A 14,930-nucleotide genomic window follows, 5' to 3' on the forward strand; every position below is an offset into this window, starting at 1 on the left:
TTTAAAGTGAAGATATGTTTGCATAGGGGGAGCTGTGGTTCAAGTGGCAGCACTGTATCACATTTGGGTCTCAGTGCCCATGGGGTCCCCGGTTCGATTCCGGCCTGCGGTCATGTCCCAATCCCACCCCATCTCTCTCTCCCATTCGCTTCCTGTCTCTCCCCACTATCCTGTTGATATAAAGGCAAAAAAAGCCCAAAAATATACTATGCTTGCATAGACAGGAAATTATCCTGGACTAAATGGACATACTTTGTGGGGACGTGATGGTACTGTATCATTTTAGTTTACCTGTGTTCATTTAGCAGGTGTTTTCTATTCAAAGTTGCTTACTTTACAGTTTCACATTTTCAGCATTGGCCTATGTACTCCCTGAGAATCAAAACCATACTGCTATATTTAGCTAATGTTTTTTAGGGCAGTGATTAGGATGGAATTAGATGGCATTTCTCCAGGTCAGTAACGTCTTCTGGGAACACAACCGGATGTTTATGAAGATTGCTTCCTTCTCGCCGACCTTTGCAGCCATTAGTGAATTTATAATTGTTATCACCCCTCGCGTTGATGTTATTGTCTTAACGTGACTGTAACAAAATCATTAAATTTTATTTTTTTACCCATGTTATGTATATGAGGTAATGTAAGTTAATGGGGGTGCAGTATGGGAGGTGCATTGGTGCATTGGGGGTGCATTGTACTGCACAACACTTTCCATTTGTTCAACCTCCCATATTGATATGTCTTCCAGATTCTTTTTAAATAGTCAGAAATAGCACAAATAGAAAAAAGTGTTTGTGTTCTTTTACCTACCTATAGCATGAGTTCCTTATTTCATTGTAGCAGCATAATTTCTACTCTCTTAGCACTATGCTTAAAGCAGCAACCTGGTTCATACAAATGCCACTATTGTAGAACCCTAGCATACAGTATATCCCAAGGCTGATAAAAGAACAAGATAAGTTGTCATAAAGAGGATTTGCCTGCCATCAGTCAAATTGTGTAGACGTAGCCTCTGTTATGTCCCATAAAAACCCTAGCTTCAATATAACTCACCAAATTCCACTTGTGTATGTTGTAGTGGGTTATTCAATTTAATTAGTGCTGGACAAGTTACTTCAATGGTTCATGCCACCATATGAGATTCAGTGATGCTTCTTGTCAGCCACACATTGAATTTATTTTAATAATAAATGAGCTAGGTAAAATGTGTATGTATTTTGACTTGGAGTATGTGTTGCATTACATGGTTCAAACAAGCAGAATGAAGCAGTTTTTTCCATTGTGTTTATTGGATTTTTTCAAGAACACAATAACAACGTTTCTTATAAAATCAGATAATAACAATAGTTCTAGTGAAACACACTAAACTAAAAGGCACAGAAACACTCACAGATACAGAGGCAAGTTATAGGCTATGATTTCAGTTAATTGGTTTCACTATTCCAGAAAGCCTCTAGTGCATCACATTAGTGCCCTAGGAAAGTGTGTACCCTGTACAAACTCAATAAATAAAGTATTAGTTATAATAACTAGTAGTTATAATACTAGATAGTTATCTACTGTAGACAGTAAGTGTTTTCCTTTGACTGAACAAAACAGTTTTTTTTTCCAAAGCCAAGAATTCCATTAGATTGTCCAACCATCATTTTACACTTGGTCTCAACATAGATTTCCATATATTTCTATGTCTGGTTATTCTATATTTTCTCCTCTTAAGATTACTGTCCTTAGGTATGAGTCTCCAAATGCACATTCTCAGGCAAAGAGAATGATTCGCCTCCTTTAGATGGATAGATCATCCTGCCTCTCTCAAAAAGGCATATATCTTTGCACATCCAAAGTCAATGCATAATTGCACATTTATACGCCATTAAAATGGATCTGAAACTGTTATTACTGGATTTGAAAACTGTTATTGATTATATTACTCAGAAGAATCTGTTGAACATAAGAGATCATAACCAGAAGTGTTATTGAAGGTTGTAATAGTCTACTGTACATTTGACAGTCTACAGTTTCATTTGGTAAGGTTTTTCAGGTGTTTATTGTTATCAGATTAACAACTACTCTACACTACGTAGGGATACAGGTCTCATTTTCATAGAGATTGATTTCAAGGAGTAGTAGTTACTTTTCCAGTGGTACCAGTGGAGGCCTATATCAGTGACTTCTCCCCACAGGTACAAACCATTTGGATTAGTATACTGGCAAGACTTAAACCAAAACCCTCCTCTACGTGTTAGCGCACAGTTGTTTCCCCAGGAATCCTGGTCTTTATCAAAGGTGGAGAACTTCTCTCCGTTGGCGTAGGTCAAAGAATCACCTAGCAAAAAGATTAATTTGATAAATGAAATTAATATATTTCATTTATTAATATATAGACACAGAAACATAAGCAGACACATACAACTGTTGCTGGGCTTGAGGCAAATATATAAAAAAATATATACATGTAGATAAATTTAGCTCACCTGCTCCACCGTTCCTGAAGCCACTGACATGCAGTCTGTATCCATCCACTTCAGCATTGATGGCCTGAGGGGAGATGGAGAAGGAGGTGTAGTTGGCATAAACTCTAGCTCCGTTGAAGTCCTCCATGTCCACCCTCAGCTCATAGTTCTTCCTCAGAGTCAGCAGGTGGATGGTCTCGAGCCCTAAAAGATTTAAAAACAAATGCAGAAGACAGACAGAAATAGACATTTTATATTTGGCATATTAAGGACGTACTTGTTTATACACAGGTTGATCTGATAATCCATTATTTGAAGCATGTGACACTTGATACATATGCCATTATACAGTACTTCATGATAGTACTGCTGAAAGTAATTCATGAAAAGTATTTTCATACCCAGCCAGTATTCTCCAGCTGCATGTCCAAAGCCATTCTTGTACTGCTCCCATCCTCTGTAGAAGTTCACTGTGCCGTCCATCCTCCTCTGAAACACCTACAATTAGAATGATTATATGAGAAGTCTGAGGAGTGGAATTGATTTAATGCATGTAAATCAAAACATATTCCCTAAACCAAACTTAAATACTCTCATGAGAATGTGGCATCAAACAAGAAGAAGATTTAACACAAAAAATTAGTACCTCTTAGAAACATAGTTTAGCGAAGAGATTAAAAAAAGGCGTACTTACAGTCCATTTTCCTCCCTCCGTGTCCATGTCACAGTAGACATAACGTCCAGAGTTGGGTCCTGCTGGGTAGATCCTGTAGACCCCACTTCTCCCAGAGCCGTCATTGTAAATATCAGCGCAGTCCAGAGGCTGGAACATGAGAGACTGCACCGCTACTGGGAGCAGCACACACAGAGCTAGAAGAAGCTGAGGGAAACACATGACCTGTTAGTTTTCAATGCATTAGAAAAAAACAGCATCATGATTCATTTTTTTAGATAAATAGAGTTTAGGTGCAATTCCACGCAAAACTGTCATGTCCATAACGCCAACTAAATACCATGGCATTGTGTTGGCGTTATAGATGTGACCGTTTTGCGCGGAATTGCCCTTAGTTTCATCTGCCTTACCTTCATTCTTGCATAGGCGACGTGCTTGTTATATGCTTATCTCAATACAAATGATCTTGAGTACTCTGTGTTGTGTTTATATAGGTCCCAAACGTGACTTCAGTCCTGTGATGTCAGACTAGACTGCCATAAATGACCGATCCCATAATGCATGTAAATTGCTTCTATTCTCAAGTCCAAGGTCTGCTACTATTTGGTTTGTTTGGCCCCTTTTACTGCTCCAAACTCGAAAACAAAGCATTTATTATTCGTTCAGTCAGGGTGTGTTTATAATGGTTGACAGGTAAACTAGTATAGTATAGGGTGCTGTGAGGCCAAGCTTACACTAGTTATGTTACTGTGACCTTTATGATATTTGCTTAACACAGCAAGAGTTTTGGTCTAAACCTAAAAAAATGCATTAAACAACAAGAGCACAGCTGCCACTGATAAAAACTTACTAGAATAGAATATAGTGCACCCCCACGGTGGGTAGTAGGAATCATGAATGTGTGTATTTGTATTTTACAGGATATACCATCATAATGAATTTGGATATGAGGCCAAAACTAGTTACCTAGCTTTTAAGAGTTGGGCAATTGCAATATGGTTTTGCTTTTAAAAATATCTTAGATGCATATTTAATATTCAGGAGAAAAAATGGTAACACTTTACTTGACAGTATCGACATAAGACACTTATGTCGTGACACATGAACCCTAACCTCTAACCCTAACCTCTAACCCTAACCCTAAACCTAACCCTAATCCTAATCCTACAGTAACTTGTTATGACAAAAACTGCATGACACTTAATGACAGAAGTGTTATGTCATAAATGTTTATAACTTGTTTATGACACATTCATGACCGTGTCATGTCACTCTTATGTCGATAATGTCAAGTAAAGTGTAATTGAAAAAATCAACTGATCTGAGTTGTTATTCCTAGTTTTTAGGGGAAAGGCTTTGCTTGTGGTCATGGTTATGTTCCCCTGTAATTTAAGAATCTTACAATATTTTTGCAAGTATGATGAATGAGAATATTCACCACTATTGCTCAATAAGTACTGTCTTCCACAAACTGGATTAAACATTGCACACTTTACAGCCCTGAGATTGCAAACCAGTTAACAATAACACGTTCAATAAATAGTCTTCCAACTGTCCACGTGACCACTGCTCATAAAGTTATTATCACTCACATGCTCATGTTATTGTTTTGATAAAACAAAATCTCTCATTTTGTGTATGACTACAGATACAGTTACAATATAAAATTGGCCAACACCAGACCAGTTATCATTTGAGATATATGTCTGGGTACAGCCAGTTCATTTCGATTTCCAAGGGGCATAACTAGCAGTAAATTACACTTAAAGGAAAATTCCGGTATTTAGCACTTTGAGTCCCTTTTTCTGGTTTGTTTTGGATGAACTAGAGTGGTGGACACCGAAATTTTGACAATTGGTCCTGTCTCGACTCCAAAGTGCTAAATACCAGAATTTTCCTTTAAAAGAACATGCCAACTATTTGGATAATTAGTTTATTTGCCATCTACCCCAGAGTTAGAAAAAAGGATGGATACCCTTCTCTTCCCTGCACATGCAATAACCCAGTCTGATACCGTCAGCCTAGCTTAGCATAGTTCACTAGAAGTGAGTTACACCAGTTAGCCTATAGTTCAAAGGGAGCGATTAGTTATTGTGTCACTCTTTTAGTCGTTGCAGCTGGAGGAAAGCTTGGTGTGGTTTGTGGAGTTTGAAATGAGAAACAAAAAATATTGTTAAGGAATCAAAACCTTTTTATCGTGAACATAGTGTGCCATAATAACGGAGTGGCCACTTTAGAGAATTCACTCAGGCCATCTCTTTGTTCAGTGCTGTTTTGGTTTCACAGTTCCAGCCACTGATCTTCACTACCCTCCACGTGAGTGTCGATACAAGGAAGTGTTTGGAAGAAAAACAACCATGATAAAAAGGGAAAGTTTACAACTATGCCCATCCTATTTTCTGTAATAATTCAACACATTCACAGTCACCTTGATTAAAAGCGTAGTCAGGGGTTTTTAAGTGCAATCAGCTCTTTTGAAATTCATGTGCCAGTCAAACACAGTTCCTGCCATCAGTGTTTTTATTAACTTATTTACCCTTATCCCGATAATGACCACTGTAACATAGATGATTAACAGATAGACATTTTTATCATGATAGACTGGGTGTTAGTATCGTCTGTAGATTACCATGTGAATACCCAATTACAGAGAAAAATACTTTCACTGTTTCTCACCTTGAAAGTTAAATTTGCTCAATGTAAACAGTAGAAAGTTAATCACCAGCTTGTTGACTTCTAGTCAAGAGGAAGTGCACTATTGTTGGAGAAGGGGGTCATTGGCAGTGGTTGATGGGATGAGTGGTGCATTCACTCTGAAAATTAATATGTTCAGTTTTGTGCCTTTGCCATTTTTTTTTTTTTTGTGATGTTTTATGGTCATGATTCACCACAAAGATGGTTTGCCCGAGTCCAGGCATACAAGATTTTATACAGATTTTTCAAAATGTAGAAAATGAGTAGGAAATTTTCTTCTTGGAACTGGAGCCATTGCGGAGGTGGGCAGTCACTGTTGAGCTCTACAGCCTCAATGAGTGACACATTTGGTTCTATAGAGTGGACATTAGAGATGGTAATGCAGCCACACCGTTCTGCACAGCAGTTTCTGTTCTAAAACAGAAAATATACCTTATTATAGAGAATCAAACTGTCACAATTATATAGTTCAGGGAATCTCACACTTTTTGATGGACCTCTTGTGGGGAAGAACAATTTTGTAACCATTAAGCACATGCTTACTAGTATTGGTATACCTATAGTATAGTATAGTATATATATACTTTTTTGATCCCGTGAGGGAAATTTGGTCTCTGCATTTAACCCAATCGGTGAATTAGTGAAACACAAACAGCACACAGTGTGGTGAAGCACACACTAATCCCGGCGCAGTGAGCTGCCTGCAACCACAGCGGCGCTCGGGGAGCAGTGAGGGGTTAGGTGCCTTGCTCAAGGGCACTTCAGCCGCGGCCCACTGGTCGGGGTTCGAACCGGCAACCCTCCGGTTACAAGTCCAGAGTGCTAACCAGTGGGCCACGGCTACCCTCAAAGAGCACACAGACCAAGACCAAGACCAACCTAGATGCCATTTGTATCCTCTGAAGTTGTGGCCAGGTTTACTTTGGTATGTTTTTTGGCAGGTGTGTAACTTGGTATTTTGTCAATTTTGGATTTTGCATGACTTAACTGTGTGGACTGACTTATTTCAAACATTTTTGCACATTCATCAGCTAGCTGGCAGGCAAATAAGCCAAGTTAAGCAGCAGTAGGAACAGTTCATTGTGACCTGAATGAAGTGATTCAAGTGATTCATAACACATTGATGTGATTTGACACAACTTTATAATTTAAAGCAAATTATTTAGTGTACCCCTTGGCATTGGGCCGTGGCCCCCCCAGGGGTCCCCAGACCCCACTTTAAGAACCACTGGTATAGTTCATGTAGACAAAATAGTACAAATCATAATCTTCATTGGTGTCAAATGCTTTAAATGTATCCAAATTATGAACATATTGACCTGAGAGTTACAGTATGCTTGTATTAGAAAGAGGGCAATAGGCTTTAAGGAAAATGGCTAAACTTCCCTGCTTGTCGCAGACAGGCATCACTTCTCATAGCAGTGAATGATTATTGCTTTGAGAGATAAGCTGCCTAACCTTACACTTGAAGGACAATGGTATTAGAGGCGTTTTAGTTTGTATATGGCATTTTAAACAGTCTTTCAAGACAAACAGTTGATTTAAAGATGGATATTGTATTCCATATTATAGCAGAGATGAAGATATTACAGTATGTTCTGGTTATTTCACAGTGGTTGCGTCGTCATAGTGTTACAGTAGATATTTTGCATAGAATTGCACAGACAGGGTACTATTGTAAGAACGTTTTAATGAGCTTACAATGCACATTTCATATAAAAAAAGATATTTCCTTCACTCAATTGACAGTTTCATTTCTTTTATTAATATATACAAAATAGATAAAAGTGTAATTTTGACTTTAGTTCTCACAGGCAGAATGGGGTAGTTAAGTTTACACATTTGCACAAAGTGCTATTACCTAAAGGAAGCAGCTCTTAAACAAATGAATTTGTAATAAACAAATTATTAAAAGTTATAACAGTCTATAGTTTACAGTTACTATTCTCCTCAGCTGTTCTTCCTGATCAGGTTAACAGCTACTCTGCACTACGTCGTCGGGATACAGGTCTCATTTTCATAGAGATTGATTTTAAGGAGTAGTAGTTTCTTTTCCAGTAGTACCAGTGGATACCTCTGTCATTGGCTTCTCCCCACAAGTATATACCATTTGGATTAGCATACTGACAATTATTAAACCAAAATCCTCCCAGGCGTGCTGCTGCACAGTTGCCTCCTGCAGAATCCTGGTCTTTATCAAAGGTGGAGAACTTGTACCCATTGTGATAGGCTAAAGAATCACCTAGCAAAAAAATGAATAATCGGAATTAATGATATGAAGCAATTTTTACAGTTATTGATATAGTCTTGCATGAATCTTATATAAAACAATTTATAAATTCACACAAGTGGATATAGAAATGTTGTGTTGGACTGGATATAGCTCACCTGCTCCACCATCCCTGAAGCCACTGACATGCAGTCTGTATCCATCCGCTTCAGCATCAATGGCTGTTGGAGAGATGGAGAAGGAGGTGTAGTTGGCATAAACTTTAACCCCATCGAAGTCCTCCATGTCCACCCTCAGCTCATAGTTCTTCCTCAGAGTCAGCTTATTGAGGGTCTCGAGCCCTAAAAGATTTTTAAAAATGGACAGAAAGAGAATACTTAATAGACAACAAAACAACAAAAAACGGTCAATTTTCAACTATTACAATGTTCATATTCTAAAGTCACTTTGGACAAAAGTGTCTGCTAAGTAACCATAATAATAACCAGTTATTGATGAATAATTTCATCTGCTCATACCCAGCCAGTATTCTCCAGCTGCATGTCCAAAGCCATTCTTGTACTGCTCCCATCCTCTGTAGAAGTTCACTGTGCCGTCCATCCTCCTCTGAAACACCTGTAATTACATTTGCTGTGAGAATTCATTTGACAGCATGTAAATTCCAAAACTCCAAACCATGTTTGACTCCAAGAGAATATTTCTCATCAGTGTGACATCACAGACCAGTACATGAAGAATGTGTAACACATGAAAAATACGTAATTCACAGAAACATGACTTAGCAATTTAAAAGCAAATATATTATCTAGAAAATACCCACGGTCCATTTTCCTCCCTCCGTGTCCATGTCACAGTAGACATAGCGTCCAGAGTCGTGTCCTGCTGGGTAGATCCTGTAGACCCCACTTCTCCCAGAGCCGTCATTGTAGATATCAGCGCAATCCAGAGGCTGGAACATGAGAGACTGCACCGCTACTGGGAGCAGCACACACAGAGCTAGAAGAAGCTGAGGGAAACACATGACCTGTTAGTTGCCTATACATATAAATAGCAACATGGTACAAAGAACAGTAAATAATGTCAATCGGCCTATAGGTAGAATTTACATTGTACTTTAGGAGAAATGGCATTTTTGATAGTCATTTGAAAAAGTTCTGTAGTTTTCTTGTATTGAATGAATGTCTGTCAGGTCTTACCTTCATTTCTTTCACTCTACTGGTAAACAAGGTACACAGTGAACAGTAGTTAACCGTATGCTCTTCTTGATATGAGTGGTATGAAGATATACCCAGTGCTGTGTTTTATATAGCTTACAAAATATGTTCTCACTCACGTGTTGTTTAGTCTGCCAAGATTTCCATTTACCCTACTGTTTATCTTACTTATTTTGCGTTATCTTATCTTGCTTCTTACAACCTCACACACCTATTATGCACTTACCACACTCTTCCTCCTCTTCCTCCTCTTCCCTCCCTCTCACTCCACTTCACTTTCTTTTCTTCTCCATCTCCTCCTCTACCACTTCTCCTCCTCCATACTTCTACAAGTACTTAACCCTTAAAGGTGTAGGTTTTTGAACGTTCTAAGTTCCGCAACAATTGAAGGTTCTAAAATTCTATGTTGAATTCAATGAACCCAGATATTCTTTAGAACGTTCATTTCTCAACATTCCCGTCACACCAGTGTGACGGTACTCCTTTAAGGGCTAATATGTAGACACTCCTATCCTCTAGTACTAGTATTGACAGATACAATGGTAAACTCTTAGCTATATTCTCTTCTGCACTGTAGTAAAACATTGTTCTAATGCTGTAGCTGTAGCCCTGTAGTTTAAAAGTTTAAAATGTCATAATGTCAAGATGTCTCAATGTGATTGAGGCACAATCATATAATGAGAATACAAAAAGCTGCACGTGTATATTTAATGTTCTCAGGATGCAATAAAACGTATTGTTGTTTTCACTACTTTTGGAGGCAAATTATTTGGTCATACTTGTCACAGTAATTTAACAACTATGTTGTTAAAATGGCGATTAGGATGCAGTCAGCTAATATCGCTTAGGGATACTATCTTCCACTTTGGAATATATCTGAAGCAGGATCGAACGTTGCACACATTACAGCCCCTATAATATAATCCTTTGAACTACATTTCTGACATCTTCCAGAATTGTTGCCTAGCTGTGCACGTGACCACAGCTCATAAAGTTATCATCTCTCATGTGCTCATGTTATTCTTTTGATGTTGTTATGTAATGTTGTGATACAGTTCAATCTAAACCTGTAAAATATGATTTTAGAGCTCATTTTTACACATTTGTTAAAATATTTTTGAGCTGTGATATACATTTGAATATTACTGTAAATGTAGCTGAGTGGTTGTTTTTAAGGATTAGATATACATCCAAGGTTTTACACAGTGTGTTGGGACAGTTCCTGTCATAGGTCCCTTGACCACATTATTCATTTTGGAAGAATAAAAGATTCTGTTTTTGAAAAATGTCAAAATGTTGCTGAATGTAGTCGTAGCTATGAGAGCAATGGTTATTGATTCTCTCTTTTAGTCTGTGTAGCTATAGAGGAGCTTGGTGTGCTCTGTAGAGTTTAAAATGAAAACAAAAATCTTGTTGAAGATTGTGAATCAAAACCTTTTTTATTGTGAACATAGTTTGTCATAACCACTGAGTGGTCAGAGAATTCAATCAGGCTAAAACCGCACTGAACACTCCTCTCTGCTAACTCTCCACGTGACTGTTGATACAAGGAAGACAACTGCAACAAAATGCAAAATCTTTATGACTATGATCATATTGCTGTAATTAATATGTTTGTAATTAATAAAATCAATAAGCCAATTAAGCACACTTCCTCCCATAAATTTGAACTTATTTATCCATACCCCCAGATTCAGATACCAACAAGAGTGAGACAGATGATTAACAAACAGTTAGATAAGTCATTTTTTATTATAATAGATTGGATGTTAGTGTCTTTTGTAGGCTATCATGTACCCAGTTACAGAAAATAAGACCGTCTTAATTACCTCAATGCACGTATAGGTCCTATGGAGAAAGTAGGATGGGTCATAAACGATGAGTAGAACTACTCTCCACATAGTATTTTCACATCTTATTGACCATACCTTTCACCTGACCATATCAGGTCATAGTTCTCTCTTGTTGACACATAAGAGGAGACAAAAATGTATCCAAATTATTATGTTGAATTGTAAGTCATGTTGAGGAGATGGTTTAAGAAAGAGGGCAGTAAGTTAAAGGGACACCAGGCAAGCCTGATGCTTTTTTCTCTACGAAACTCCCCCTCGCTCGGTCTGAAGCTCTTTTCCTTTTCTTTGCGTCTTCTGTCAAGGGTTTTCGCTGCTTCTTCGCCGGCTCTGCCATTATACACACGTTTGCAACAATCTCTAGCGTTTCGTTAGCCTGCCTCTGTGCTGTAAACTGATCCTGCTTCGGTTGGCGGGTAGGATACACCGAACTTGCAAGTGGGATATTCTTCCTACAGGCAGTAGGGGCGGGCGAGAGAGCCTTCATTCGCCCCGTAATAAGTCATTTAACCATATACCGACTTACGAAGATGATTCATTAACACGAAAACGTTGCCTGGTGTCCCTTTAAAGAAAAATGGCTAATCTCTATTGCCTTTCACAGTCATCACCAACAATGAACAAATGATACCTGAGACATAAGTGGCCTAGAATGATGGCAGTAGTTGAAAGAAAATGGCAAAACTTTATCTAGCCAGCTAGTTTTATTATACCAGCTATTCACTGACCGTCATCGCCTACCATAGCAATGAATGACATGTCTTTGACACCCAAGAGATATATGTGGCTTACTTTACCTACAGGCTTACAATAGATGGATGAACATTTGAGGTATTTCAAAGTCAAAGTCAGCTTTATTGTCAATTTCTCCACGTGTACCAGGCATACGGAATAATTGGGAAAAAAAATGTTTCTCTCGATTCCACAATGAAAGAAATTTGAATTTTGGTTTGTATGTTGCATTTTGTTGCCTCTTCATATAAAAACATGGTGATAGTTGGTCTATTGCTTGGCATGATGGCATAGAGGGTCTGAAGTTGTGAAAGGTAAGTAATTTAATTTGAGATAAAAGGCATTTGATTTAAAAATAAATATTTTTATTGCATCATACATGTAACAGAGATGAGGAAATGGTGTACAGGTTAGTTCATTAGTGGTCGTATCTTCATGGAAATAGCCTTTAAAGAATTGAACTCTTTCCAGCCTCGCCAGTTCGCTCCGAGCAGAGAGTTTTGACCCCAGGTGTACAGGCCGTTTGGGTTTGCGTAGTAGCAAGAGTTGTGCCAAAATGGTCCCATTACAGTGAATGCACAGTTGCTACCATGTAAGTCTTGGTCACGGTCAAATGTGGTAAACTTCTGTTCATTGTGGTAAGTCAAAGAATCCCCTGAAATACAGCAAATGAAAAACAGGTTTATAAACATACAATTTCTCCACTGTGGGCCACAGTGTTATAGGTACTCTTTCACACAATTTTTCAGAATTTCATTGTTAAAGCCCTGCAATAGGGGCAGCTGTGGCCTACTGGTTAGCGTTTCGTACTTGTAACCGGAGGGTTGCCGGTTCGAACCCTGACCAGTAGGCACGGCTGAAGTGCCCTTGAGCAAGGCACCTAACCCCTCACTGCTCCCCGAGCGCCGCTGTTGTTGCAGGCAGCTCACTACGCCGGGATTAGTGTGTGCTTCACCTCATTGTGTGTTCACTGTGTGCTGAGTGTGCTAATTCACGGATTGGGATAAATGCAGAGAACAAATTTCCCTCACGGGATCAAAAGAGTATATATACTTATGCTATACTTAATAGCATAATGTGGTGGTGAGAATGTATGAGAGAGAATTCAAATACAGTGATAGATTAGCATTTTGATTACTCCTCACATCACAACATGATTGTCAGTTGGAGTGAGTTTAAACCAGGGTCAGTAACACATGCTTACCAGCGCCTCCATTTTGAAAACCGCTCACTGTGAGCCTGTAGCCGTCCAGTTCGTTGCAAATGGAAAACGAGGAGTATTTGGCAAATGCTTTATTCCCCTTAAAGTCCTCCATGTCTACTCTCAGCTCATAGTTTCCCTTTGCAGTGAGGCGATGGATGGCTTCCAAACCTGGAAGTAGAGATAGTTGTCATTAGTTATGAAATAGCAATACATGTCTGATCTTTTATAACCGTCTGTTTTGATGTGACATCTTACAGGACTGATAGACATACCCAGCCAGTATTCTCCAGCTGCATGTCCAAAGCCATTCTTGTACTGCTCCCATCCTCTGTAGAAGTTCACACTCCCATCCATTCTCCTCTGAAACACCTGCACATGTTTTTATGATAAAATGGTGACTCAAGCTGATGGCCTCCAAAACAGATACAACTTTTTATCCTTTACATTTTGAGTCTCGATTCCGTGATCCTGGATGGCCACATTATTAGAGCCATAGGCCCTATATCGTGCACCCGGTGCAAGGTGACTCAAAGCGAGACGCAAGTCTTATTCATGTCGTACACCCTGTCAGTGGTACATTTTTCGCCATGAGCTATTAACGACATAAGGTGTTGTCTGGCGCATGGTCCAAAAATCGCTATCTTACACCCTCTAAAAATCATTAGCCACTGACCAAGAAAGACCTGGTCTATAGCGAAAAGCGCATATAAAGCACAGCTGAAGACGCACTGTCACGAGATGTAAGCAGCAACTCCTCTGCAGAATATATATCCTTAGGATTTTTATTCATTCAAACATTATTGGGGTAAGTGTTGCTTTTTTCAGGCTATGTTTTTTGATGGTAATCCCTTGTCAGTCAATAGTGAAAGTAATTAACTGTGTAGAACTGTTTTGTTGTTGACTATGAGACCACGGTGAAGTTAGTTTCACTTTGCCTGCAGATGCATGTAGGCTATACTCTGCTAGTAACAAACAGGTTGCACTGCTTGCTGTTAAAAACACACCCATGACTGATTAAGAAACATAAGAACAACCCTTTTGTGCCCAGCGTTTGATCAGAAAATCACGCCATTAAATTGGTGCATGTGGATTTTCACGCCTAAATTAGTGAATGTGGATTGGCCAAGATAGGGCCTTTTTTCAAGTAAATCAAGTAATGCTTCTGGAAATCTAGAATTTATTTACATTTATGTTTGGGATATCATATGGACAACAAATCAGCCACTCATATTGATGAACAGAGGCAGCACCATAGTGTAGAATTAGTGTCCGTACCTTTTTAACTGCAGATTAGCAACAGAAACATTCTTATGCCTCTAATTACCCTCTATCCAAATAAGGTGATGTCTGTGAGAACATGAATTATCGTGTTAGGGGAAGTGATTACTTCTAAATGCAGAGCTGCTCTCTGCTCCTTCCCTCTCCTGCAATTATGTTCTCTCCCCATTTGGTTCTGCTGGCAAAACAGCCCAATCACACTTTGGCCCCACTGGCAGAAGTACTCACGGTCCACTTCCCGCCATCTGTCTCCATATCACAGTATGAGTACTGAGGCGACGTGGGGCCTGCAGGGTATATGGTGTAAACTCCACTTGCTTTGAGGCCTTGGTCGTAGATGTCGGCACAGTCCGTGGGCATTGAGGATTGACCGAAGGCCTCAGAACAGAACAGCAGTATGGGTATGAGCACCTGGTGGAGAGAAAGCACTTAATAATTTACAGCATATAAATAATGTAATGCTCCCCAAGCAATGTGAAAGTCATTAAATGTAAATGTGTTGTGAGCTCTCACCTGTATTGCCATTGTTACTCTATTGGGGCAGTGAGTGGTTGATGTGAAGGGCTCAAGTAGGGCTTTTTAAATGAGAAAGGATGACCCAATGT

General features: G+C 39.0%; 4 protein-coding genes across 7 annotated transcripts in view; 1 reads left to right on the forward strand and 3 right to left on the reverse strand.

The window, feature by feature from the left end:
- The window catches only part of kiaa0930 (KIAA0930 ortholog), a 54,626-nt gene that overhangs the window by 19,507 nt on the left and 20,189 nt on the right, over positions 1-14,930 (forward strand). The gene's annotated exons all lie outside the window — the stretch shown is intronic.
- On the reverse strand, positions 2,064-3,678 carry LOC121697062 (microfibril-associated glycoprotein 4-like). Of its 2 annotated transcripts, XM_042078335.1 has the most exons (5): positions 3,534-3,678; positions 3,145-3,330; positions 2,852-2,948; positions 2,472-2,654; positions 2,064-2,323 (listed from the first exon to the last, which is right to left on the reverse strand). In XM_042078335.1, the coding sequence occupies exons 1-5, from the start codon at positions 3,537-3,539 to the stop codon at positions 2,064-2,066; spliced, it is 732 nt and encodes a 243-aa protein (XP_041934269.1). In that variant the 5' UTR covers positions 3,540-3,678. The 2 variants fall into 2 exon arrangements, with proteins under 2 accessions (XP_041934269.1, XP_041934268.1); XM_042078334.1 differs by lacking the exon at positions 3,534-3,678 and having other exon boundaries at positions 3,145-3,348.
- On the reverse strand, positions 7,491-9,565 carry LOC121697061 (microfibril-associated glycoprotein 4-like). Of its 2 annotated transcripts, XM_042078333.1 has the most exons (5): positions 9,244-9,565; positions 8,868-9,053; positions 8,566-8,662; positions 8,206-8,388; positions 7,491-8,059 (listed from the first exon to the last, which is right to left on the reverse strand). In XM_042078333.1, exons 1-5 carry the CDS (start codon positions 9,247-9,249, stop codon positions 7,797-7,799), a joined length of 735 nt encoding a protein of 244 aa, XP_041934267.1. In that variant the 5' UTR covers positions 9,250-9,565; the 3' UTR covers positions 7,491-7,796. The 2 variants fall into 2 exon arrangements, with proteins under 2 accessions (XP_041934267.1, XP_041934266.1); XM_042078332.1 differs by lacking the exon at positions 9,244-9,565 and having other exon boundaries at positions 8,868-9,068.
- LOC121697064 (microfibril-associated glycoprotein 4-like) lies at positions 12,187-14,866 on the reverse strand. The gene is made up of 5 exons (XM_042078338.1): positions 14,839-14,866; positions 14,554-14,736; positions 13,320-13,416; positions 13,048-13,215; positions 12,187-12,498 (listed from the first exon to the last, which is right to left on the reverse strand). Exons 1-5 carry the CDS (start codon positions 14,848-14,850, stop codon positions 12,254-12,256), a joined length of 705 nt encoding a protein of 234 aa, XP_041934272.1. The 5' UTR covers positions 14,851-14,866; the 3' UTR covers positions 12,187-12,253.

The sequence above is a fragment of the Alosa sapidissima genome, chromosome 22 (genome assembly GCF_018492685.1).
Source record: "Alosa sapidissima isolate fAloSap1 chromosome 22, fAloSap1.pri, whole genome shotgun sequence".
NCBI lineage: Eukaryota > Metazoa > Chordata > Actinopteri > Clupeiformes > Clupeidae > Alosa > Alosa sapidissima.